General features: G+C 39.5%; 2 protein-coding genes across 2 annotated transcripts in view; one reads left to right on the top strand and one right to left on the bottom strand.

Moving 5' to 3' along the window:
* The first annotated feature begins 5,499 nt into the window (after positions 1–5,499).
* On the top strand, positions 5,500–18,244 carry LOC111147748 (HERV-H LTR-associating 2). Its single transcript, XM_022503973.1, has 7 exons — positions 5,500–5,563; positions 7,252–7,605; positions 8,745–9,008; positions 11,487–11,807; positions 14,856–14,966; positions 17,139–17,194; positions 18,162–18,244. Exons 1-7 carry the CDS (start codon positions 5,500–5,502, stop codon positions 18,195–18,197), a joined length of 1,206 nt encoding a protein of 401 aa, XP_022359681.1. The 3' UTR covers positions 18,198–18,244.
* A 1,264-nt stretch (positions 18,245–19,508) lies between these two features.
* The window catches only part of LOC111146469 (myosin heavy chain 15), a 155,582-nt gene continuing 151,170 nt past the window's right edge, over positions 19,509–23,920 (bottom strand). The window contains 3 exon segments of the mRNA XM_022502027.1: positions 19,509–19,614; positions 22,744–22,865; positions 23,728–23,823. Coding sequence (XP_022357735.1) covers positions 19,509–19,614; positions 22,744–22,865; positions 23,728–23,823 — 324 coding nt within the window.

Raw genomic sequence — 23,920 nt, 5'->3', positions numbered from 1 at the left:
TATACAGCACTATTGAGGCGCATTGTATAACCTACCATTTTGGCAGGAAGGAACATTTTGTGATGCAATCTAAAGTGGAAAATGGCCCTTGGAGGCATAGTAGTGCCCCTCTTCCTCACTTCCTCACATTCTTTGTCTTAGGCTCTGTGGGCTCTGCTTCCAGGAGATCAACCCTGGATAGGTTTTGTAGAGTGTCTTTAGGAGGAAAGTGTGAAGAAGTATGGGAACAGGATAGGGCAGAAAAAGGAGTTAAGCAGGGATATGGCTTCAGGTGAAGTCCCAACTTCATTCCCTGGGAGGGGCTCTGGACCACAAAAGGTTTCTTGACTTGAAGCTACCACTGACTGGGGCAGGGAGTAGGGAAGTTGTATAACTCCCAGAATCACAGCTTTCATCACTTAAGGACAATCCTATGAAAAATGTAGCAGTAGCCAAGCAGTGTTTAGTAAAATTGATCACAGGGGATCTGTGCAGGAGATTAATGGTCTGCTAATATACAAAATATCAGATATTAAATGTGTAGTATTTCTAAAATAGCTGCTTTTATTAGACCCAATTTATGAACCTTCCTAGGTTTTCTTGGTTTTACCTGTTTCCTGGGCCCTCAACTGGGTGGACAGAGAGAACCCTTACCCCAACACCACTGCCCCGCTTTTAAATGTCAGGTGCTGACCCCGCCTCCTCTGGGGAGGCCAACTTCAGCGTGTCCACAATTTTACCCACCACAGTGTGAGCTGCAGTGACCACAGTCCAGACATGAGTTTCCATGACACTCACAGAGGCACTGGTTTCCCCTGCCTTGTATTTCAAGACTCAGGATACCATACTGTGAGGCATGACCTCTGGCTTCCTTCATGGCTGTCCTCCATGGCCGAGGGGCCAGGTGCACAACCAGAAGAAACATGGGAGTTAAAGCCTCATGGAGAAAACCCATAAATGAATTCCTTCGGTTCTTTTTCTCTGACGGATATGTGGTTCTGTAGAAGATACTAGGAGATCTGAGCAAGTGGTTCTGTTTTCTGTTCTAAAGCTAGGTCCAAGGCAACCACCACCTCCTATCTACTTTCCCTTCTTCATTGTTTCACTTCCCCTTTTCCTTCACTCTTAACTGCTCTGCCGCTGCACCCCTCCTCCTCCCCAAAAATGTATTACTGTGTACCTTACCCCTGTTAAAAAGACCCAGTCCTCCATCCACAACAACAGTGAAACAAACAAACAAACAAACAAACAAACAAAAAGAGAGCCTGAAACAAAGACAGTACCCCTAGAGATTCAGAGTTTCGACCCAATGTATGAATCCTCAAGGAGTGGATGTCCACTGTAAAACATCAGATGAGGCTTTTGAGTAAAGAGAGGGTAATCCTAAAATTATTCTTTTGTTCTTCTTTTCTGTTTTAACAAAGTCAGTACTATTAAAATCTAAGTGGATACTTAGAGAAATCCCTACAATGTTACAAAGAGTTTCCTTTTGTTATAACTTTCACAAATTGGCTCAGAGCCAAGAACACTATGGGGAGGCACTGAATTTAAAAACAATGCAGAGGAGAATGTACACCCTGGAAGCTGCTTTTCCTGAAGGAACTCATAAAGGAAACTGGCATGTTGCAAGTTATAGGAAACATTCTTGTTTTTCAAAAACAAATTGACTTGCAATGTAGCTCAGTCACATTAGGCCAGCATTTAGGAGCCAGGTCTAGTCTTGAGTGTCACTGATGGGCAGGCTAGAGAGTCTGGCATGAACACAAGTGAAGTCTGTCATTATTGTCACAGTTGGTGCTGACGGCTGCAGTCAGTGTGGTCTGTAGCTGTCCAAGTGGGTCCAGGGGTAGTTGTTCTGTTCTCCTTGTTTTATGCTTGTAGAATGGCCTCAATTTTCTCTTCTGTCTGATTAGTCTTAGCATCTGGATTTCTTTTTGCCATGTTCCATTACAGAGGCTGCCTCTCTGCCTTTCTCCCCCCACATCTGGAATCCAGCCAAAATGTACCAGAACAAGATGCTTCTAACATTTGAACCCTTTTGTAAGAGTGCTGATTGCAACTTGGGTAACTTCAGTTTAATTCAAGGTGGATGATTTCTGCTGCTTTTGGGGAAGAAAATAAATGTCTAAAAATAAAACTTGGGCATAAAAATAGGGCCAAATACTCATTAACTGCCTCACTTAGCTGAATGCTGAAATTATTTCAACAGCGCTAAATCAAGCGTTTGTGTAAAAGAGGTTGAGTATGTTTTTTTATTCATAGTACTTTATCTTAGATGATAAATGGGTTACTGTAATTTGTCATTTTATTCAAAAGACATGAATTAAATAGCTCTCAAGAGCCTAATTTTCAGCTCATGGTGACCCTTGAATTGGAGGATTGTGTTCACAAGTTTTTTAGAATGTATGCTGTGGGCTTTTATGGGAGAGGCTGGAAGGGCAGGCTGGACCAGGAGCCAGAGTATGGAAGGCTTAGTGGGCTAGGGTTAAAAATTTGGATCTGAGTATGGTGGGAAGCCACTGAAGGGATTTCAATAGGAGGATGTCATGGAATGATTTACATTTTAAAAATATGACTGTTGGCTCCCGCATTGATAGCAGATTGACTGTAAGCAGTAACCAGCTGGATATCTAGGTATGAGATGACAGTGGCTTTTGAAGAGACAGCAATGGTACAGTTGCTGAATGCACAAATAATGGAGTTTTAGGCCATTAACAAAATGACTGGGAGTAATTCGGAGTAATTTTGTTGTCTTGTTTGGGGGTAAGGCAGGGAGCAATGGCAAAGGGAATGAGAAAAAAATTCAAGGGCTCATATTGATTCTATGAGGCCTATAGGCATCTAAACGGACAGGTCAGATGGAAAATTGAATATATGACATTGACTCAGATAAGTTTCAGAATCCTTCACATACAGAATGACATTCAGAGCTATGGGATAGAAGAACTCACCTAGGGAGAGAGTCCAGAGATAGTATAAGACTTGAGAACTTCCATTATTTCTACATAAATAGGGTAAGCAGAGACTGAACAGCAGTGAGGAAGAAGAAAAAGAAAAAAAAAAAAAAAACAGGAGAATGAGTTGGCTTGAAATAAGAAAAGAATCTTCCATCAGAGAGATGAGGGCCCATTATGTTGAATGCTGCTGTGAGACTGGGTAAGATGAGGACAAATCATATCTACTGTTCCTGGCAACGTGGAGGTTCTTGGAAACACTGACAGGGGCAGTTTATGACCTGTCACATAAACAGAGGCCACAGTGGATTGAGAGGAAATAGTAAAAGGGAAATGGGGGTGGTCCTTTAGACAATTCTTTCAAGAAGTCAATAGAGCTAAAACATAGGTAGATAGCTAATCAAGAGCCAGAGGAGAATATAATGGGGCTTTTTCCATGTTCTTAAGATGGGACCTATTGGGGCTTAGGGGCTTGATCTTGTGGAGAGAGATAACGTGATGATACAGTAGAAGAGGGGATATATTTGCAGGGACAGATCTCTTGAGTGTAAAAAATATGGGAAACAGGGCAAAAGTGAAGGATTTGGCTTTCTGTAAGAGCAGAAGGGGAGACAGAAAGAGTAGACACAACTATTAATGGCTTGGTTGAACTGGTGGTGGAGTGAGGGAGTATCTATAATTGTCATTAATGAAGGCAAAAGCATCTGCTGAAAGAGACATGGGGGGGGAGAAATACTGGAAGTTTCAAGAAAAGTTAGCAAATATTGGAGTCATTATGAAGAATGAGAAAGTGAACCTGTATAGTAAGATAGTGGACATGGAATGCCCCAAAGTTACATTAAGCAAGGTGGATCTGAGTTAATTGTTGCTTGGGAAAAAATGCTTAATTCTTGTTTGCTTGTTTGTTTTATCAAGTAGCCTATAAAGATACAAACTGTTATTCCATATTTACATATGTTCATAGCAGAAAATGAGTTTAATGATTACTTGTAATCTTACTATTCAGAAATAATCACTGTGATACAACTTTTCATACATTATACATGCAAATACATCAATAAAAAAATTAAAAGTCTTATTTTCATAACTAAGGTTATTTTACAAGTTTTTGCTTTGCCAAACATTATATCTATTGCTCTGAGCTACTGGAGTGATAACTTTGTCATACTGCAAATGTATTCCCTGATTATTTGTATTTTAATATGTTCTTGTTGCTTTTCCAATTTTTATGTAGATATATCTATCATAAAAAATGTATAGTCCTGTTAAAAAAGGCCCTCTCCCAGGGCCATACATACAATTATTTTCTTCTAGTATTTAAAAGGTAAAGATGAAACTATAAAGTATTCTATCAGGTTTAATTTTGCTGTGATGAAGGACTATAAGTTTATTTTTTCAGAATAGTCTTAATTATTCTTAAATCTCATATCCTATAATATATTTATGACACAGCTTTTTAATCATGTGGATCCCAAGTGATTTCTTTAAAATTTTCTTTTACAGATTTTTAAAACTAATTATATGTTATTCTTTAAACAAAATATATCTTAAAAGGAATAAAAATTATCTATACTCCCAGCACCAGAGAAAATCAGTTATATCTTACTTACTTGGAATTATGTTGTATGTATACAGTTTGCCATCTATATTTTCTTATGTGTTTTAGTTTTTGAAATACTCATTTTGAATCATGATTTTATTTTATTTTTTTTTAAAGATTTGATTTATTTATTTGACAGAGAGAGACAGTGAAAGAGGGAACACAAGCAGGGGGTGTGGGAGAGGGAGAAGGAGGCTTCCTGCTGAGCAGGGAGCCTGATGCAGGGCTTGATTCCAGATCCCTGGAATCATGACCTGAGCCGAAGGCAGACGCTTACCGACTGAGCCACCCAGACACCCATGAACCATGATTTTAATAACTGACTTATGATTTGTACTATTATTATAAAACATGAGAATATATTTCCAGATTTTGTTTTGGTTTTTGTGTGTGACTATAAATAACACCATAGTTAACATCATTGGTGTTAATCTTTAAATGAATTTGTTTTTAGTATATTTACTATAAAAATGCATATCCATTGTGGAAAGCTTTAAAAATAACAGAAACTGTTATCCAGAGAAATACTGTTGAACATATATCAGATCTTTATTCATTCAACAGCCAGTTTTCAATACCAGTTGTATAGTAGGCTCTGCTTTAGATGTGAAATCCGTTCTGCAGAGTTAACATCCTAGTGTATATTTAGTGATATGTCATATCTGTCTCTGATCTACAGAAATGTATGTGCTTTTAAAAAGGGAGTATGCTACTTACAAGTTACACTGTATTCTGTTTTTTTCTCCTATAACGTTAAGACCTTCTTTCCATGCCACTGAACCATCTATTACAATATCCTCTTTAGTGGCTGCAGAAGAATGATTTGTGTGGATGTACTGTAGTTTCTTTAACTGATCTCCTATAGTCAGACATTCTTTCTATTCCAATTCCGGTTTGCATTTGAAAACCATAACATGCATATTTTGCTTGTCTTTAATAGTATAACTAGTATGACCTCCACAAGACATGAAGGTACAGGCAGTGCTGTCTATCATCCTCATTCTTGTACCATCTCTAAGCGGATTTCACGGTAAGTTCCTTTATAATACACCCAGGTGTTAGTTGTTTGTATTCGGAGCTAGGAACATGAGCACACAATGCAAGGTGGGCGGTTTCCTCTGTAGCCATAGTATCTTGAACCTTTCTTTTTTGAAGATTTTATTTATTTATCTGACAGAGAGAGAGAGAGTGCATGAGCAAGGGGAGTGGCAAGCAGAGAGTGAGGGAGAAGCAGGCTTCCCACTGATCAAGGAGCCTGATATGGGGTTCCATCCCAGGACTCTGGGATCATGACCTGAGCCAAAGGCAGAAGCTTAACTAATGACCACCCGAGTGCCCTGCATTGTGAAATTTTCTAAAAGATCACTTAATGAGAAACAGGAAAACAGAGTAGAGGTCCTGCATGAAGATTAAAAATGGTATTTTCTCCTGTCTACTGTAAGGCTTTTTCTAATCAGTTATCTGCTACCAATATAAAGTCACTAGAAAGCCAAGTTTGATTGATTGATGATTGATTTTTTTTTTTCAAGTGTAAGCTTGGTACTTAACACTTCACAGAAGGCATTATCCCCTTTACTTGGTCTTGTAACGAGCATTTTTAATTACCTAAGGGAATATTAGAGATGCTTAGTAGAACAATTAGGGAGATTGACACAAACCACTCCTTTCCCCCCACCTTTCTGTGTCGTTCTCTCAACAAAATATTTGCAATCCCTCTAGCTCTGTACAGAAATAAACTAATTCTTTCTGAGGGAGAGAAGTGGGAGATAACAGAGTGGAAAGGGATCCAGAGGAAGAGGCAGAGGAGAAAGACTGTGATAAGCCACAGGAGCGCTCAGTTCTTCCATCGCTGGTGGTCTTGCCCAAGGGCCGAAGGAATTTACTCCATCATCTATAACATAAGACCCTTTCCAGCTCTATTATTCTAAAATTTGTAGATAGGCTACATAATCTACTTAACATATTTTATGAATTGGTCAAAGAAGCTGGATGTTGCCTTCAAGGATTATGAAATGGCTAAATATATTTTCTTTGCAGAAACCTTGATTGCGATGAATCCATCTTCTTTAAAAAAGTAATTTCTGAAGTTAGTAATAAACTATATGTATAAATTATAAATACATATTTATGTATATATATGTGTGTATGTATCTCAGGGTGATCGGACTTCCACATTTATATCCAGAATAATGTTCCTTTACTATATTTCAGTTGACTCATAGGATATCTGGAGAGCTGTCCTAAGGCCAAAATAAATGAGTCACTTTGCTTCCCCTTTTGGACTCCTCCTGCTCATGTGTTCCCTTGCTTGAAGCTAATGTCTGCATATTCCTAACAGATTCATGAATCGAGCATTGTCTTCTATGTACTCCAAATATTTTCTAATGAAACCAAGTTAAATGTGTTCTAATCTTTTAGAGCCTGCTGACTCTAGTTAGCTGGATAAACTAATTGGTTATTGTTGTAGTAGATGTTAAAAGTGAATGTGTCCAGGAATAAAAATCAGAAGGAGTCTTTTGTATACATAATACACAATTACAAAAACTCAAACACAAGCTTCATGGCTTGTTTCTACCACTCAGACTAGCAAGGGTTCTTGATGGTGTGGTATGTTAGTGATCAGGCTGCAGACCCAGGATAGTTCTGCTAGGTGGTCCTGATGGAGCCCTTGATAAGCACCCATCACTAATTCTCTTCATACCTGCTCTTGATTTTTAGATACATTCCTTTTAGCTTCCCCTAATCTTATAACTGCTGAGGAAGAGCAAATAGTCATTGGAAGACTTGGTGAAGATATAATTCTCCCTTGCTCATTTGAAAGTGAGCCTGAAGTTGTAATTCACTGGAAAAATCAAGATAACTATGTTCACTCATACTACAAAGGCAATGACTATTTGGAAGCTCAAGATCACAGATACACGAACAGGACATTCCTCTTCCACAGAGAAATTCACAAAGGGAATGCCTCTTTATCTCTAAGAAGATTAAGCCTTCTGGATGAAGGAATTTATTTATGCTATGTGGGAACAACATCTAGAAAAATCATAAATAAAGTGGTACTAAAGGTGGGAGGTAAGTAAGTATATGAGGTTTTCCAAAACATAACAAGGTATCATTCCATGTTTTTCTGAAATACCTTTTCCTTAATTGAATATGCTGTGGGCTTCCTTCCAAGTCAATAAATACAAATCTACCTCATTTTTAAAATGCATGGTATCTTGTAGTATAGACATGCTATAATTGATGCACCCATTCCTCTACTGGTAGATATTCAGGTATTTCCAGTGTTTTACATGACAAATGTTGTGAGGGGCATTCTTGGTATTTAATAGTAGGAAATGATCTGAAAGTAAAGTATCAGAAAATTTTAATACATTACTTTGACCAGCAGCATAAGAGCATCCATTTTCCCCTTAGTTTTATCAGCATTAATTTCTGCCCATATGGTATCTTTTAAAAATGTTGAACTATTGGCTTATTTAAGGGTAATTTTAATATTATATGCTTTCTTCTCGTCTGTATTAATTTTATGACTTATTTATGAGGGGAGGGGCATTTTCTAGTGGGTTGTTTCATCCAGCACTTGTTTCTTCTTCCTCTGTCTCATTTAGCTGCTTCAGGCCTTGACTCAAAAATCTAAGAATCATGTGTAAACAAAGAATTAAAAATACTCTGAGTTATTACCTGGAGAGTACAGAGTGCTGCATGAGCTCTAGTTTCTATTGGTTGCTCAGCGAGGTCATTAGATTTCTTTTTAGAACTCTTTTTTTTTTTTTTTTAAGATTTTATTTATTTATCTGACAGACAGAGATCACAAGCAGGCAGAGAAAACAGGCTCCCTGCTGAGTAGGAAGCCCGATGCCGGGGCTCGATCCCAGGACCCTGAGATCATGACCTGAGCTGAAGGCAGAGGCTTTAACCCACTGAGCCGCCCAGGCACCCCTCTTTTTAGAACTCTTGCTAGAGAATTAAGATTGCTAGTTGCTATGTTAAATATCCATGAGTGCTTTTTTTTTTCATTTGTAGATAAACACAGTATATCTTAAGTTTCTATTGAGCTTTGGTTTTGTTTTTCCGTTAGTAACTGCCAATTTTTGCTCATTAGGCTCAGCTTTTCATTTCATGGGTATTAAAGTAGTAAGTGTTCTGCACAGATGGCTTAAGAAGAAGCTAATGACAGCCCCTCATATGTCCCTCTTTCTCCCTCCTAGCTTTCGTCACACCTGTGATGAAATATGAAAAGAGGAACACAGAGAGCTTCTTAATATGCCGTGTGTCAAGTTATCCTCATCCACATATCTCATGGAGAACGGACAATACAACCATCTCTGAAAGCAATAAGGGAGAAATTGAAACTTTGGATCCTTTTCATGTTGACAGTATGATAAATATTACAGGATCAAATTTATCTTATGAATGTGCTATTGAAAACTCATTACTGAACCAAACATGGACAGGGGGATGGACAATGAAAGGTAGGCTCCATTGGGCTTTCTGTGTGTACGTGCTATGTCAGAGGTTGGGAGGAAATGAGGATTGATTTATAGGGAAAAAATGGAACACAAAAGAAAGAAAATGCATCTGCTCCAGTGAGAAGACTGAGACTGACCGACTATTATTTACTGGCTCTGAACACTACTTCCTCACTAATAAAATAGAAGTAATTCCTACCTGCTAGGTGTAGGATGTGTGAAATGGAAAGTAGTAAACCTATTTATGAACGTTATTAAAATATTATTATATTTATCTATGATTTATCTTCTTTTTAAACTTCATTTTATTTGAGAGGAAGAGAGAGAGAACAATCAGGAAGGAGTGGCAGAGGGAGAGAGAGAAGCAGGTTCCCCGCTCAGCATGGAGCCGATGCAGACTTAGTCCCAGGACCTGGGATCATGACCTGAGCCAAAGGCAGATGCTTCACCGACTAAGCCACCCAGCACCCTCTGTGATTCATCTTCCAAATAGGATTTCTACCTGCATTGCACTTCCAAAGATCTGAGAAGAAAGCTTGCCTATTAGGTCACAATCTGTGATGCTTGCCAATCTTTCAACTAAATAAAAATTCACTAGTATTATTGCTTCTGTTCATTCTCTTTACATAGTATTAGCCCATTAAACTTTATCAACAACTCTGTCATAGCATGAGCATATTTAGTACCCCTTCCTCTCATTTATTTGAACAAATGGAAATTCTGATCAATCTCTACATCACCTACTATTTAAGATGAAGAGGAAAAATTAGTTTGACATCTTATCCAATTTCAAGAAAAATGTTCTATATTTTAGAAGCAAAGCAAAATGTTTTACTAAATCCCTATTACATGGAGAAAGTGGGGGTCAGCTATCCTTTTTGGTCTTCTTTTCCTGAATTTCATATTCTCAAGTGCTTGCAAGAAGACCCTAAATTAAGAGTGATTCACCACCTTTACATAATGCATATTGAAGGCATGGTCACCCAGTATTCACTTTTCCAGGCAGCAAAGGAACCATAGGAAAGTGTTGGAAATGTTCATACTAAATTATAAATATTTTCTAAGGAAAATCATATTTTCTCATGTTTATTCGGAATTCAGTATCTAGAAGCATCCACAGTTCCTTAGGTTCAGTGCTATGTTGTCTTGCTGAGGAGTCATTATATGCTATGTGTGTTGCTCGCAGACTGTGAACACTTGGGGTTCCTGGGTGGCTCAGTCATTAAGCATCTGCTTTCAGCTCAGGTCATGATTTCAGGGTCCTGGGATCAAGTCCTGCATCAGGCTCCCTGCTCGATGGGAGCCTGCTTCTCCCTCTCTCTCTCCCCCTTCCCTTGCTTGTGCTGTCTCTCTCTCATCTTCTCTCTCAAATAAAAATCTTTAAAAAAAATTCATTTTCATATTTTCATATTCATTTCTGGATCCACAGCATCTAGTACAATCCTGTAAACACTAAACTAGGAAGGTAGCATACAAAGGAAGCAATTAATTCTGTTCACTGTGGTTGGGTATAAACAGGGTTGTTGGAGAATATATGCTTAAGGAGGTTGCATATGGGCAGAAGTTTAAAGGAATAGCAGGGATTTCCAGAGAACACAGGCATTCCAGATTAAAAAACACAAAAGCACTGAGGAGTAAATGTCACCTGTATTTGTAGAAGTGTAAGTGGTAGAGGTGAAGCTAAAGTAGCAAGAGATAAGCCTGAAGAGGGAGTCAGAAACTAGACGGAAGGCCTTGATCTTGCTCAGGAACTAGACCAGGATTCCAGAGGTGGCATGGAGCCAAAAAAGGATTTTTGAAGTATTGGAGAGATCTGGACGTGCATTTTAGATAGGTTTGTTTTGGCGTCACTCTCTCACAGGTGGAGTGTGAAGCGAGTGAGTCTAGAGCTTAGGCAGAAGAAGTCGTGGTAGTGCACAGAGGTCAGCTATCGAGCTGCAGAACTGGAAGGACAAGATAGAGCTGGATGTGGAGGAGCAAGCTGAGAATGTCCAGCAGAGTCCCTCCTCTCACAGAGCTCAGTCCAGTGGGGGCTTACCTGTACACAGCTGGAAATAGACTGTTAATGTCAGGAGAAGAGACTTGTGCAGAGAGTGATTAAGAAGCAGTTGAGACCAGAAGAGACTACTAGAGGGTAGACAGAGGGAAAGGAGGAAGGTCCTGGGGAATACCAGCATTTGAGGGGTCAATAGAAAAACAACATTGAGTTCAAAAGCCTGGTAGTTGGTAGCAACATTCTTGAGTGCTCACTATCAGGCTGCAGGAGTTAGAAACCAGGAGTGTCACCTCACTAGCTAGCCCAGGCTTAGGTCTCTTCGAAGGTCTAAACTTAATCATGGTAAGTGTTAAAATGGTGGTGGCACAGCTTCTTTCAAGAAACCATTTCCAAAGGTATTTCTCAAAGCATTTCTATGTATAACTTAGAAAATTCATTTGAAAATTGTATTTTCATTGATGTTTCCTTTTCTATCCCATTATTAGATGACCTTCATAAAAAGCAAAGTGAAAATTTTTCACTTTCATGTGAACTTACAAACAATATTTTTTTACTGGATCAAGACTTCATAGTCACTTGGTCCAAAGTGGAAAGAGAGACCTCCTCTATCCTGGCTTACTTTCTGAGCTCCTCACAAAATACAACCATCTATGAACCCCGAGTCTCCTGGAACAAAGAGCAAATAAACCAGAGTGACTTTTTCTTGACTCTGAAGGATCTTAGAGTTTCAGACAGTGGGGAATACTTATGCAATATTTCTTCAAGCAAATACACTTTACTTACCATCCAAACACTGCATGTAGTAGGTAAGTTACAAGTGGGGTTGGATAACTGGTTTTGGCTATAGCAATATAGCAGTAGAGATTGTAACTATCAAACAGGAAAATTAGGTTGGCATTTAAAGAATTTTGATTAGTACTTCTGAAAATGTAGATCCTACAGGAATACTTTTGGTGAAGATGGTAGTCAACCTCCTTCTTTCAAACACACAAACGTCCTTCATTGAAAAAATAACTATTCCCATAAGATTTCCTTTTCATGGTTTCAGGGCTTTAGAAATGAGGGGGGAACCTACATGATTTGATGACTCTTGAGCCTAAGCATCCTCAATTCCTGTTTACTCCTGTGCCTGACACATGCTTTAGGTCCTGCGGTCTGGGGAGTTGAGGCTTCAGGCACAGTAAGAAGTTAGAACTGGGGCTCTGGTAGATGCTGGGGAAGCATGGTCTGGGAACTCGGTGGAAACAATCACCAAAGGACATTGGAAACACTAAATGTACACCTGATTCTGCTCTTTTTTTCTTTAACCTCTAGTAATAGTTAACTGCCAAAACTCTTTAAAATATTTCTAGTTTGGGGCGCCTGGGTGGCTCAGTGGGTTAAGCCGCTGCCTTCGGCTCAGGTCATGATCTCAAGTCCTGGGATCGAGCCCCGCATCGGGCTCTCTGCTCTCTAGGGGAGCCTGCTTCCTCCTCTCTCTCTGCCTGCTTGTGATCTCTCTGTCAAATAAATAAATAAAATCTTTAAAAAAAAAAAATATTTCTAGTTTATTCTCTATAGAGTCATGGCACCTGTACCCATGAAGTTGACTTTCTAAGTGGGCTGGTTGATCCCCTCACCCTTAAGCTATCAATTTGATATCATAGGACATAGTGGCAGCTCTCTATTCTTTATTAAATATATTTGAGCCAGTGGGACATGTGTTTTAAAAAACATTTCTATCAGGGCACCCGTGTGGTTCAGTCGATTAAGCATCTACCTTTGGTTCAGGTCATGATTCCAAGGTCCTAGGATCAAGCTCCATGTCAGGCTCCCTGCTCAGCAGAGAGCCTGCTTCTTTCCCTCTCCCTCTACCTGCTGTTCTGTCTACTTGTGCTATTTCTCTGCCAAATAAATATTTTTAAAAAACAAAAGCATATCATTCTAGTTGTGAAAATTAGGAATAACAGATTTGGAGGTTCAGTGATTCTATGTAGTGAGATTTAGAGGTAAGAATATGGAGTTGTCCTTAGGTCAAGTGGCCTTCAAATAGAAGCTTCTAGACACTGAGGGCTGATTCCCCCTTTGTGTAGAGCTGTCATTTTGAGAGTGCTGAAAACTGGGGTGCCGTTTGAAGCTCCTCTTTTTCTCCCAAATAAAAATGTTAGTTTTCTGTGAAATCTAGATAAGCTTACATTCTATCTTTCAAATGTTGCTTCATGTTGGATTCATTTTGGAGTGTAGAAAAAAAAAACAAAAAACAAGAAGATATGGTCTGAAGACCACATATGATCCATCTTTCTAACCAGAGATTTAATTTTTAGTTTACACAAAGCAAAACATCAGGACCATTCCATCTCTGACAAAAGAAGCTTTTTAGAACCTCTGAATTCCCAAGTAAACCCTGGCCTGTTGAGACTGGAGGAGGGTCTGTCCACACTTCCCCCCAGAAAGAGGTGTGTGGCAGGAGCTACCCCAGCAGGGCAGAAAAGAGGTCAAGCACTACTAGTATCCTAGATATCACTCTTTCAAAGAAATTTGGTTTCTATTCTGAATCACAGTTTTCTACTTGTCTTACCCAGGAGATACAGCAGCACTTGAAAAGGAAGCCCAGATTGGGTGGTTAGGGGAGTTATGATTCTTAGAGTCTAGATCTATTCAATACAGGTTGCATGGAATTGAATGGAATTCAATAATCCTTGCTAAATTTTGCTGCTGAATCACTATGTGATGTTGGGCAAATCTCTTTACAGTGGAGGAAGTGAGGGTGACGAAGTAAGAAAATGCTATACTTTGCAGGATTTTCTTCAGGAGGAAAAGTATACACATATTTTTTTTTTCCTTTCTAGGATTTTATTTAGTTGACAGAGAGAGAGCACAAGCAGGAAGAGCAGCAGGCAGAGGGAGAAGCAGGCTCCCTGCTGAGCAAGGAGTCTGATGCAGGACTCAATTCCAGGACCTTGGGATTATGGCGTGAGCCTAAGGCAGGCGCTTAACCGAGTGAGCCACCCAGGGGTCCCAGAAAAGTATGCATATGAAAACATTTTCAAAGTCAACATTTCCACTTAATTGCTCATTCTTTATATGGGTATACAATTTCAGAATGATAACAATATGTGTAGAGATGAATGTTTTAGTGGTTATAGAACATTATTAATAAAGAGTATGTTCATAAAAATGGACATCTGTTATATGAAAAATAGCCATAAACACCTTTTCACCTTGAATCGGCCTGTGTGTTCTAATGCTTGCTCCTACTCTATGGCAGAAGGTAGATCACAAGACTAACAGGTTCTGACTTGAGTAACTCAAGGTCTTCAAGGACCCCTTCTGGGGTCCTACTTCCTTTAATACTAATTACAACAATTATAGTTCCAACAAAGATGCTGAAAAAACCCCAGCTCCTGCAGTGATTCTGAGGAGCATCAAGCACTCTATTATCCTGGTGTTCGCCTGTCACCTTTCACTCCGCTCCACTGATCCCCTCTGCACTTACCCTGTTTCTCTATGTCCCTGTCTTCTCCAAGCCAAGGCTGCACTCTGCTCTCCCTTCAGCCTCCAAGGAGGATGCTGGGCTGTGGATAGTCTGTAGTCATAATTATTCCTTTGTAACAGTGTGTTAACTCTCTATACAATATGAAACAATAGAAACTCACAATGCATAATACACTCATTGCTTCTCAAGTTTGCAACCTTTTTCTCTCCAACACCCACCTCCTACCAAGCCATTCTGACTTATGCAGGTTTCCCACAGTAGAGACATTGAGACTGGGAGGTATTTATGCTCATAAATGCAGAATTAACTAGTTTTTAAAATCATAGATGTGTTCTTTGGTAATTTTTCTTCCAGCTTACAGACTTTTTGTTTTATTTAGAACACAGTCAAAGCAGAACCACCTGGATAATTATTCTGTCTTTGGTGATTTTGGGTTTCCTGACAATTTGCATATTCTATATGTTAAAAAGATACAACCGTTCCAGGAGAGGTAGGTATCTCATGGAGAATATGAACTCTGTCCCTCGGTGTACAGGCAGAGGTGATCAAGGATGACCTACAGATAACCCTGCATGGTTGTTGGACATATAAACAGTTCTGAATTTTCTGGACAGTCGTTTGTAAAATTTATCAGAAATCCTTTAAAATGCTCCCACATTCCCAGCTAACTATACTGCTAACAAATTTATCCTGAATTAAATGGTTAAAGATGTAACAAGCCATATACAAGCACATGCATTGCAGCACCCTGAAAAAATTTAAATCTAGCACTAAAATAATACACAGAATTACCAAAATTATCTTGCATTGAAAAATAGATGGAAAGAAATAAGCCCAAGCTTTAAAAGTGGATGCCTTTGGAAAAAGTTTGTCCCTATGTCTAGACTTGCTTTTGTCCCTGCACTCTGTTTTCTCTTTCTTTGAGCTTTGTCTATGGTATTACTACTTTGTCTTTTATGGGCCATTTTATTTTAATCCTTGTTGCATTTTTAAAACACTTTTTCTAGATTTTCTGCAACAAAACTTGGGTTACTTACAGGTAATTTAAAATGATACATTAAGATGCTATGGTCACAGGACTTCTTAGAAGGCTTGGCTTTTATTGACAGAATTAAATCTAGGAAAAACTTAGTTCTACTTATTCCCAAATTTTATAGACCAGGAAAGTGGAATCCAAGAAGTTAGGGGCATGAAACAGACTTCTCTACATACCACTTACGAGACCCAGCTGCTTTCTCTTATTCCATAATCTGAGATGCCTGAGTGTCCTGGGAGGTTGAGATAAATCCTATGTCCATTCCTCTGATTGATAATTGCCTTTTGCCCCTGATGAAGTTAGGAGATTTGGTAATAGGAGACACCTTTATTCCCTTATTGAAAGTAAGATATTAAGCATGACAGTGAGTAAGAGTTTCACCAATTTCACCCTGTGACTGTTTATACTAATAGGAAGGCCACGCTAGCTTATTACTGGTTCCTCCTGTCCCTTAGCTGGCCAGAAGTGGAAAAAGATAGGAAATCATAGGCAAGTCTCGTTTGTCCCCTAGGGTTCAAATTATATGACAGAGGGGCACTACATACTGCTCCAGAATGACAGTTTAGTTTCTATACTGGAAGTGTGCAAAAGTCAAGTCTCAACAGAAAACGCCTGGCACACTCAAAACTTACCAAGGGGAGCACAGAAGATCGTTCATTTCCCCAGAGCTGGGAGCAGCTGATTGCCAGCAAATCTAAACAAGTAGAAGGTGCCATTACCAAAACCCAGAAGAAGAGAGTCCCGTACAATCAGATGCCTTGTAGGGAGAGTAACTTTTACTTGAAGGACATAGTCAGACCGAGGCAACCTTACAAGGAAGGCCCTGGAAGAATAAAAATGTGATTTTGCTCTTCCCTCTCTGTACTCTCTACTCCAACTGGAAAGGAGAGGGAAAACACAGCCTATGGAAGGAATCCGTCCGGGTCAGCTATGCAGGGCAGACACAGCAATCTGGGTTCTGATTCTGGAGGAGCAGTCTGGAGCGATCAGCAAAAACAGTGTCAGGGTATTGGCTATTTAAACAATGTTCGATAACTGTGTGGTTAGATAGGCTGAAAATATATTTCAAGCTGTTACACTCAAGGCCCCCAAACCTTGCCCACCTCTAGGTCCCTGGTTGTAGTTCTGTATGACCATGGTATGTGTTTTCTTTTTTAAATTCCCTTTTCTAGAACTGTTTTAAAACGCTTTTAGTCTAGGATAAGTATAAATTATCCTAGATTTTAGCAAGGCACGAAAGGAAGGCCTTCCTTGGAAAACAGCATTGTACTCGTACCTTTTTCTTTTGCTATCGATGGACTTAATCACCACCTCCTTGGCTGTTATTTTCCATTGTTAATGGTTAGTAGGACTCAGGCCAACTATCCTAAAGAGCCAGGAATTCCTGGCCTGGCTGGACAGCTTTTATCCCTGTTTTGGTGCACCTGAATCAGCCATAAGAATTTATTGTTATTTGTAGCTAATGAGGTATTTCTACACTGCATTTTTAAGGCTGTTTTTTGGAAGAAAGATATGAAAGGGGGAATAACTAATGTGCATCTAATAACATAATTGTACTGAGGCAGGAATAAAAAAATGAGTGTTTGCAAAAAGATTTTTTCTAAGTTTCCCTTTTTTTTCCTATAGAAAGGTCTTCTGTCTATACTGAGAGGGCCAACACTGCTGATGCAGAAGAAAGCAAGGTAAAGCTTTTTACTTTATCAAACCAATTATAGCATAAGAATGCTACTGTGAAAAAGTAATCAATACATATATCATCTCGCAAGACTTTGACGGAGGGATAAGAAAGGGCGAGAGGGATCACGGGATAACAGAACAGGAAAAAAATATGTAATTAGGGCTCTACTTAAATAACTGGCTGCTCTTCTCATTTTCTGTTGTTACTTGTGGAGAAGATCTGAGTGGCACTATGCATATGATGGGAAACCAGTGTACCTATTCTTCCGGTGGAAGCACAGAACTGTATAGAAGTAGAAAGAAATACAAAGTGAGAAAAGCAGATTACAGTTTCTACCCAGAATCAGTTGGCTTGCCTTCCCTATTTGTCCAACCACTTCTAAGCAACTCGGGGACCCATAATTCCCTTACAAATTATAGTTTACTTGCAAATTCGGTTGTTTAAAATGGAGTTAAAACTTTTTGCCACACACCTTTTATTATGAGTTCCATTAATCAGAATATAAATAAGAGCAAAGAGTGGGGTAAACTCTTTTCTCTACTGGTTAAAAACTCAACAACTAGGGACACCTAGGTGGCTCAGTTCGTTAAGCGGCTGCCTTTGGCTCAGGTCATGGTCCCATGGTCCTCGGATCAAGTCCCGTGTCAGGCTCCTTACTCACCGGGGAGCCTGCTTCTCTCTCTGGCTCTGCCTGCCACTCTGCCTGCTTGTGCTCTCTTCTGACAAATTTTTAAAATCTTAAAAGGAAAAAAAAAACCCCAGGAACTAATCTAGAAGGGTGATTACAATTGAGCCTTTATAACTACTTATAACTGTCTCATGGTTCTCTGATTACAGATGCAGACAATAGCTCCAAAGCTCCCTACTTCCAAAAACCAAAACAAAACACTATCATCATTAAATGCTTAAGATAAAAATGGTTATTCTGACATGAACCCCAGCCATTTAAAATCCATTTTTCTTGGTTCTAGGCTTTTACAGAACACCCAGCTAGTAGTGGAAAGTAAGACAGAACTGTATCAACCCATGATGAGCATCCTTAATATCCAGTGACTTCGCTTCCCCTTTCTTCACTGCAATTCCAGCGGTGGCTTGTCATGGCCTAATAATTCTACCTTTGGAAAGACTTGCAACCATTGAGTTTCCCACTACCATATTTCCTCTTCAAGTCCCAACTATTACTCACTGACTCCATACCTACATCAAGATTATGAATGCCTGGATGCCAGTTCCAACTAGAAAAGAACTGTTTTCATTCAGTGGCACTCCTGCTGCAGTCAGTCCAGGAGGCCACACTGAGGTTCCCACCAAGATCTTGGAAGAAATGTATCACTAAGCACTGATTCAAAATCTGATCAACTAATGATGGGTGAGAGAGCACACAGAAGCAGAAATCACCTTAGTGAAAAGGTGAAAAATCAGGGCACTTGATATGCTGAGGTATTATACTCATTTTATATGAATAGTTAATATCAGCTTAACCAACTAGATTTAATATGGTGAGTCTTAGGGACCCCAAAGTTTAAAAATGTCAGTATCTCCAAGATTGCCTAGAGCAAAGGGCCCTATCAACTCAAGAACTGACATCTCGGGTGGGGAGGGGGTTATGCCTTCCAACGTCAGGTTTACATAGATGAGTGACATTAGCTATGAAGATAATTTGACTCACTCTTCTGACTCAGTTGTCATATTGTTAATCAACTCTATGGTAAATTTAGATTTCCACATAAATTTCTACACACAGGGAGAATGGATAACCCAGCTGACTCGATGATCTCTCCCCTTTATTTTAATCAATTTATAAGAAAGAAAAAGTCTAACCAGCATTTTAGTGACTTAAGTTTTGACCCTATAGTTTATAGGAGGAAACCAACCCTGAACTGTGCATAATGCTACCTGGCCTGATTTTCTCTAAGTACTGACATCATTATAAAGAAAAACTTTTAACTGTAAGGAGAAAATGCTCACAACTGCTATACTCTTCTTACAAAATGGAAAGAACAAAGTCAACAAATTGAGGATGGCAGACAAGAATGAACCTGGGTCCTTCAATGCTATTGAGCCCCTGAATTAATCTCAGAGCCACTTGTATTAGTTAAGGTTGGGGTCAGAGAGGCAGAATGCTGAGAACGACAGAGAATAAAGACTTGTTATATGGAATCAACCTCATATAGTTCTGGGCACCTGTGAAGAAGACTCCATCAAGCCGTCCCTTCTGCATCTGGGGCTGGGCCTGAAGTACCTGGAAATCGGCTCTGTCAGTGGTCAAGAAGGAGCGCTAGATATGGAGTGAGGATGAAAAATGAACAATTCCTCCTTCACTTCTCCCTCTCAAATCTAGTGACAATTTCTCTTGTGACCAACTCTAACCCAGAACCACACAGAGAAAGGAAATCCAGGAAATGAACCTCCTGCTTAGCCACACTGGCACAATACGAAGCCAGCATTCCCACCTATCACTCAACTATCTTGTGTGAGAAGCTGCTTCCATGTTGAAAACCTGCACCAACAGCTATCTAGGTATACCTAGGCCCTACCTAGGTATAGACTGGGAGGATTTAACCTACAAATTCTAAGTGCCTGTGACTATATTTACATCACAGTGCTAAAAAGAAAGTTTATCAACTCCTACCATTGGTGGCTAAAAACATAGAGTCATGGATGAGTCAAGAAAAATTTGTTAACTTTAGTAATTACAATTTACCAACATACCCTAGGCCTCGTGGCCCATGTCTTCTGTAAATATTACTCATTAAGAGGCAATATGGACAAAAGAATAGGTTTCATTTTTTAATGTCAGAATGTAAATGATTTTTATATTAATCTTTTATGTAAAATGTTTACTTGTATTTGAGGATCTGAAAAATCCCCATTAACCTTGGAAGCAAAGATACTCTCTTACATTTCCTAATCACCTTGTTTAAACTGCTTTCCACGCCACATAAACATTTTAAATGCTTGTTTCAAATGCACCTGAAGTTTTCAGACATTAAATGGTACCATCCTTGGACTTGTCCAGCTTCTGTCCTTCCTGAGCAAAGGACTTCTTATTCTTCATGAGTCTGAAATTCAAAATATGAGTGTGCTCTCTGAGATTGCTGCAACTTTCATCGGTGGTACACACACCCAGAATGAAGCCCAGCCCTTTTCGGAGTAAGCAGGCCTGAGCCAAGTCCTCATTACCTTCAAAGGGAGGCAGGGAATTGAAGCAATTATATGCATTACAGAAAGCAGACACAGGTAATTCGTCTGAAGGATGGGCTTGGACACTCTCCATTTTCTGCCCACCTAGCCTTGGTGGTGAAGGCAGCGCCCTCTACCAAAGACTCCATGAGGGAAAGACTGTGGCCACATCACCAATTGGCTCCACAGCCCAGAGAGACACCCAATTCTATCAGAAAAAACGTTTTTGCTTGTTTTATGTCAGTTAAGAGATTTTTCAGGCTTTCCTTCTGAGAATGGGGAACAATTAGTCATTGCACCGCCAAGGATGGTTTTACTAGTCATCTCGGGTATGTCTAAGAAGCAATTTCTGCTTCACTCATTTTATTCTTTGTTGGAAATAACTGTGACAAAGTCGAATACATTACAAATGTTTTGCAGCCCTTTTGACCTCTTCCAGCTGAGCACAAGCGTAACACATGTGAAGCATTTCCCTAAACAAAACCATTAAATGGAGTTGATGGGCAGGCCCTGCCTCTAAGACCCCAAATCCAATGCCATGACCCTTCTCAAATTGAGGGCAGAGTTCAAACCACTTAAGTGGACCTCTGCTCACAGGCCTTATCCCTGAGACAATATTCAGGCAGCAACAAGAAATCTCTGGAGTGTGCCAATGACTCATGCTTCTCAAATTTAGATCTAAATGTATTCAATATAACCAACTTTTAGATTCTCCTTCAAAAGAGATTATTTTGACCTCCTTTCAGGTCGTATGTATTGTGAACAACCCTATCTACTTATCTTGCAGAGTTATTAGTAATTCATTTATAATAAGAGGAATAGGTATATACCAAATTTTTAAAAATGAAATGGTACCTATCTGTGCTAAGCACCATGTTAAGTGCTTTATAGGCATTCCATAACAGGCAGCTGATGGCGCATTATACGATGTTTTTCAATTCATTTCTCCTAAAGCCAGATCTCATTTAAAGACCCTGTTTGTGGGGGTGCCTGGGTGGCTCAGTGGGTTAAAGCCTCTGCCTTCGGCTCAGGTCATGATCCCAGGGTCCTGGGATCGAGAGCCCCGCATCAGGCTCTCTGCCTGCCTCTCTGCCTATTGTGATCTGTCTGTCAAATAAATAAATAAAAACCTTTAAAAAAAAAAAAAAAAAGACCCTGTTTGTGGGATATCTCAATAAGAAAGCCGGGACTTCTTGTTTTGTTTGTATAACCCCAAATTCATATGTTGAATGGTTTCAGGAGGTGGGGCCTTTAAGTCCTGAGGATGGAGTTCTTGTGAATAGGATTAGTGCCTTCTAAAATAATCCCCAGAGAGCTTCCTCCCCCTCCCCATCCCTTTTACTCTGAGGACCCAGTGAGAAAAGGGTCATCTATGAGGAAGGGGCCCTCACCAGGGACTGAATCTGCCAGCACCATGATCCTGGACGGCCCAGCCACCAGAACTGTGAGAGATGTTTGTTATTTATAAGCCACCCAGTCTCTGGCACTGTTACAGCAGCCTGAACAGACCCTGACCAGCCTACAGGTCAGTGGTCTTTGTCATGCTGCCACTATGCTAGTAGAGTTAGGGTGGCAACTCCTACCCTGGGATCAGAATAGTAGTGTTGAGAACCACAGATATGGAAATACCCTTCCCTCTTGTTTTAGGACAGAATGAGGGGAAAAGCAGAAAGCTAGAGAGGACAAGTACATTTATTCCCCACTACCTCAGCTTTAAACCTCAGCACCCAGGTCTCCATACTGATCCAGTATGAAGTCATGTACTTATCTACATAAAAAGACTCAACTCCGTTTCAAGGAGATCTATCTGTGCTTTTAAAATTGTCTTTGTAGGGCACCTGGGTGGCTCAGTGGGTTAAGCCTCTGCCCTCAGCTCAGGTCATGATCTCAGGGTCCTGGGATCGAGCCCCATATCGGGCTCCCTGCCCAGCAGGGAGCCTGCTTTCCCCCTCTCTCTGTCTGCCTCTCTGCCTAATTGTAATCCCTCCTTCTGTCAAATAAATAAATATATTTTAAAAATAAATAAATAAAATAAAATTGTCTTTACTCTCTGAACTCCTGACTGTTCTACACAAATGGATCTAGGACCTAGAACTGAGAACTTACAAGTTCACCTGGAATTAAACATTTGAGAGGTAGAAATACAATGTACATTCCACTAGAATGCTTAGCACTGCATATTACCTGGACAAAGAAAATTTAGTAAATATGGGAAGACCTTAGCAGAACCTAGTTTTTGTTTTTTTCTCTTTAAAGTATTTTAACAAATAATTTCTTGTTCTACTGGTTTGTGTAATGACATGAGCTCTAAACATACACACTTTAAGAATTACAACAGAGTTGTTTATCTGACATGCCTTTTTTCTAAACTCCTTTGCTTTGATCTTGAGTTTATTGACTTGAGATTCTGCTATCTCTGCCCTTTCCTTAGCTTCTTTCAACTCATGTTGCTGCTGCTTATACTTGGAAAGATATTGATTGGCTTGTGCTTCCTATAAAAATTAAAAAAAAAAAAAAGAAAAAATATCCCTGTGCCTGCATAGTCATTTTTTCTGCTTTGACATGAAAAAGTTTAAAAATGTGTGAAAAAAATCTAAACTTCTGAGTATTGAATGGAATATATTTTGGTATGATATATATGGATTCAGACTTTCTACTAGACATGAGATCCATTTTTATAACCACTGTTCTCTAAAAATTTAGATCAGCACGTTCCACATGTTACATGTAAGAAAACCACAAATGTTTCATAATCAGTTAAACATCCTGGTTTTTCTTTGAGTAGTGGGGGTTGGTCTTTAACCATTATACAGGTCAACAGGTAATTTGTGTTTTAGCCTGAATCATTGAAATAATCCAAAATCTCTCAAGAGATATTAGGTATAAACCAATATATATGGCACTTATGAATTACATTCTATGTAGCTATGGATATTAACCCAGGGTTGGCAAATACATTTCAAATGATGGTTGTTTGGTTCAGTTATGTCCAGGTTCATCAGGAAAAAGGACTGTGATGCACATTTATGCTCACCCAAGGTTTTGGGGTAGGAAGGCCCCAAGGTGACTACCTGGCCAAAAATTCAACTATACAACACCATGTTCTTACTGGACTCTATTCTTGCAATGCATGTGTTTGAGTATAACCACAAGGTTGAAGGCAGTGCTCTGACTCCCTGGAAGGAAAAGTAACAATTTTCTGAGCATGGGTGATAACTCTAGTTCGAGAAAAACTAGAGAATGAACAGACTTTAAGCTGAGCTGGTCCTCTCTAGATAAAATACTCACATATCTCCATTAATCAAGAACAATCGCTGGGAAATCCATGAGACTGCAACAGCCCCAGGTACTTACTGCTGCCTCCATTTGCTGCTTGTAACTTTGTACTTGCAGCTGAAGTTGATCCATCAGAGTCTGCATCCTGCTTAGATTTTTTTTGTCTTCCTCTGCCTGAAATGCATAGGTGAATATATGAAGATGATTTGAATGATCTAGCAGTCTGCATTAGGAGTTGCCTTCAAAGAAAATAAGAGTTAGGAAACTTTAT

Source organism: Enhydra lutris, unplaced genomic scaffold (genome assembly GCF_002288905.1).
Source record: "Enhydra lutris kenyoni isolate GAN:26980312 unplaced genomic scaffold, ASM228890v2 scaffoldscaffold2, whole genome shotgun sequence".
Taxonomy (NCBI): domain Eukaryota; kingdom Metazoa; phylum Chordata; class Mammalia; order Carnivora; family Mustelidae; genus Enhydra; species Enhydra lutris.
The sequence above is the reverse complement of the archived record's forward strand: the minus strand, read 5'-3'. Positions and strand labels throughout refer to the sequence as shown.

Bases quoted from the DNA above. Each gene is read 5' to 3' on its own strand.
- LOC111147748 (XM_022503973.1), top strand. From the start codon at position 5,500: ATGAAGGTACAGGCAGTGCTGTCTATCATCCTCATTCTTGTACCATCT. The intron at 7,606-8,744 runs GTAAGTAAGTAT...TCTCCCTCCTAG, and splicing joins AGTGGTACTAAAGGTGGGAG to CTTTCGTCACACCTGTGATG. The intron at 14,967-17,138 runs GTAGGTATCTCA...TTTTTCCTATAG, and splicing joins ATACAACCGTTCCAGGAGAG to AAAGGTCTTCTGTCTATACT.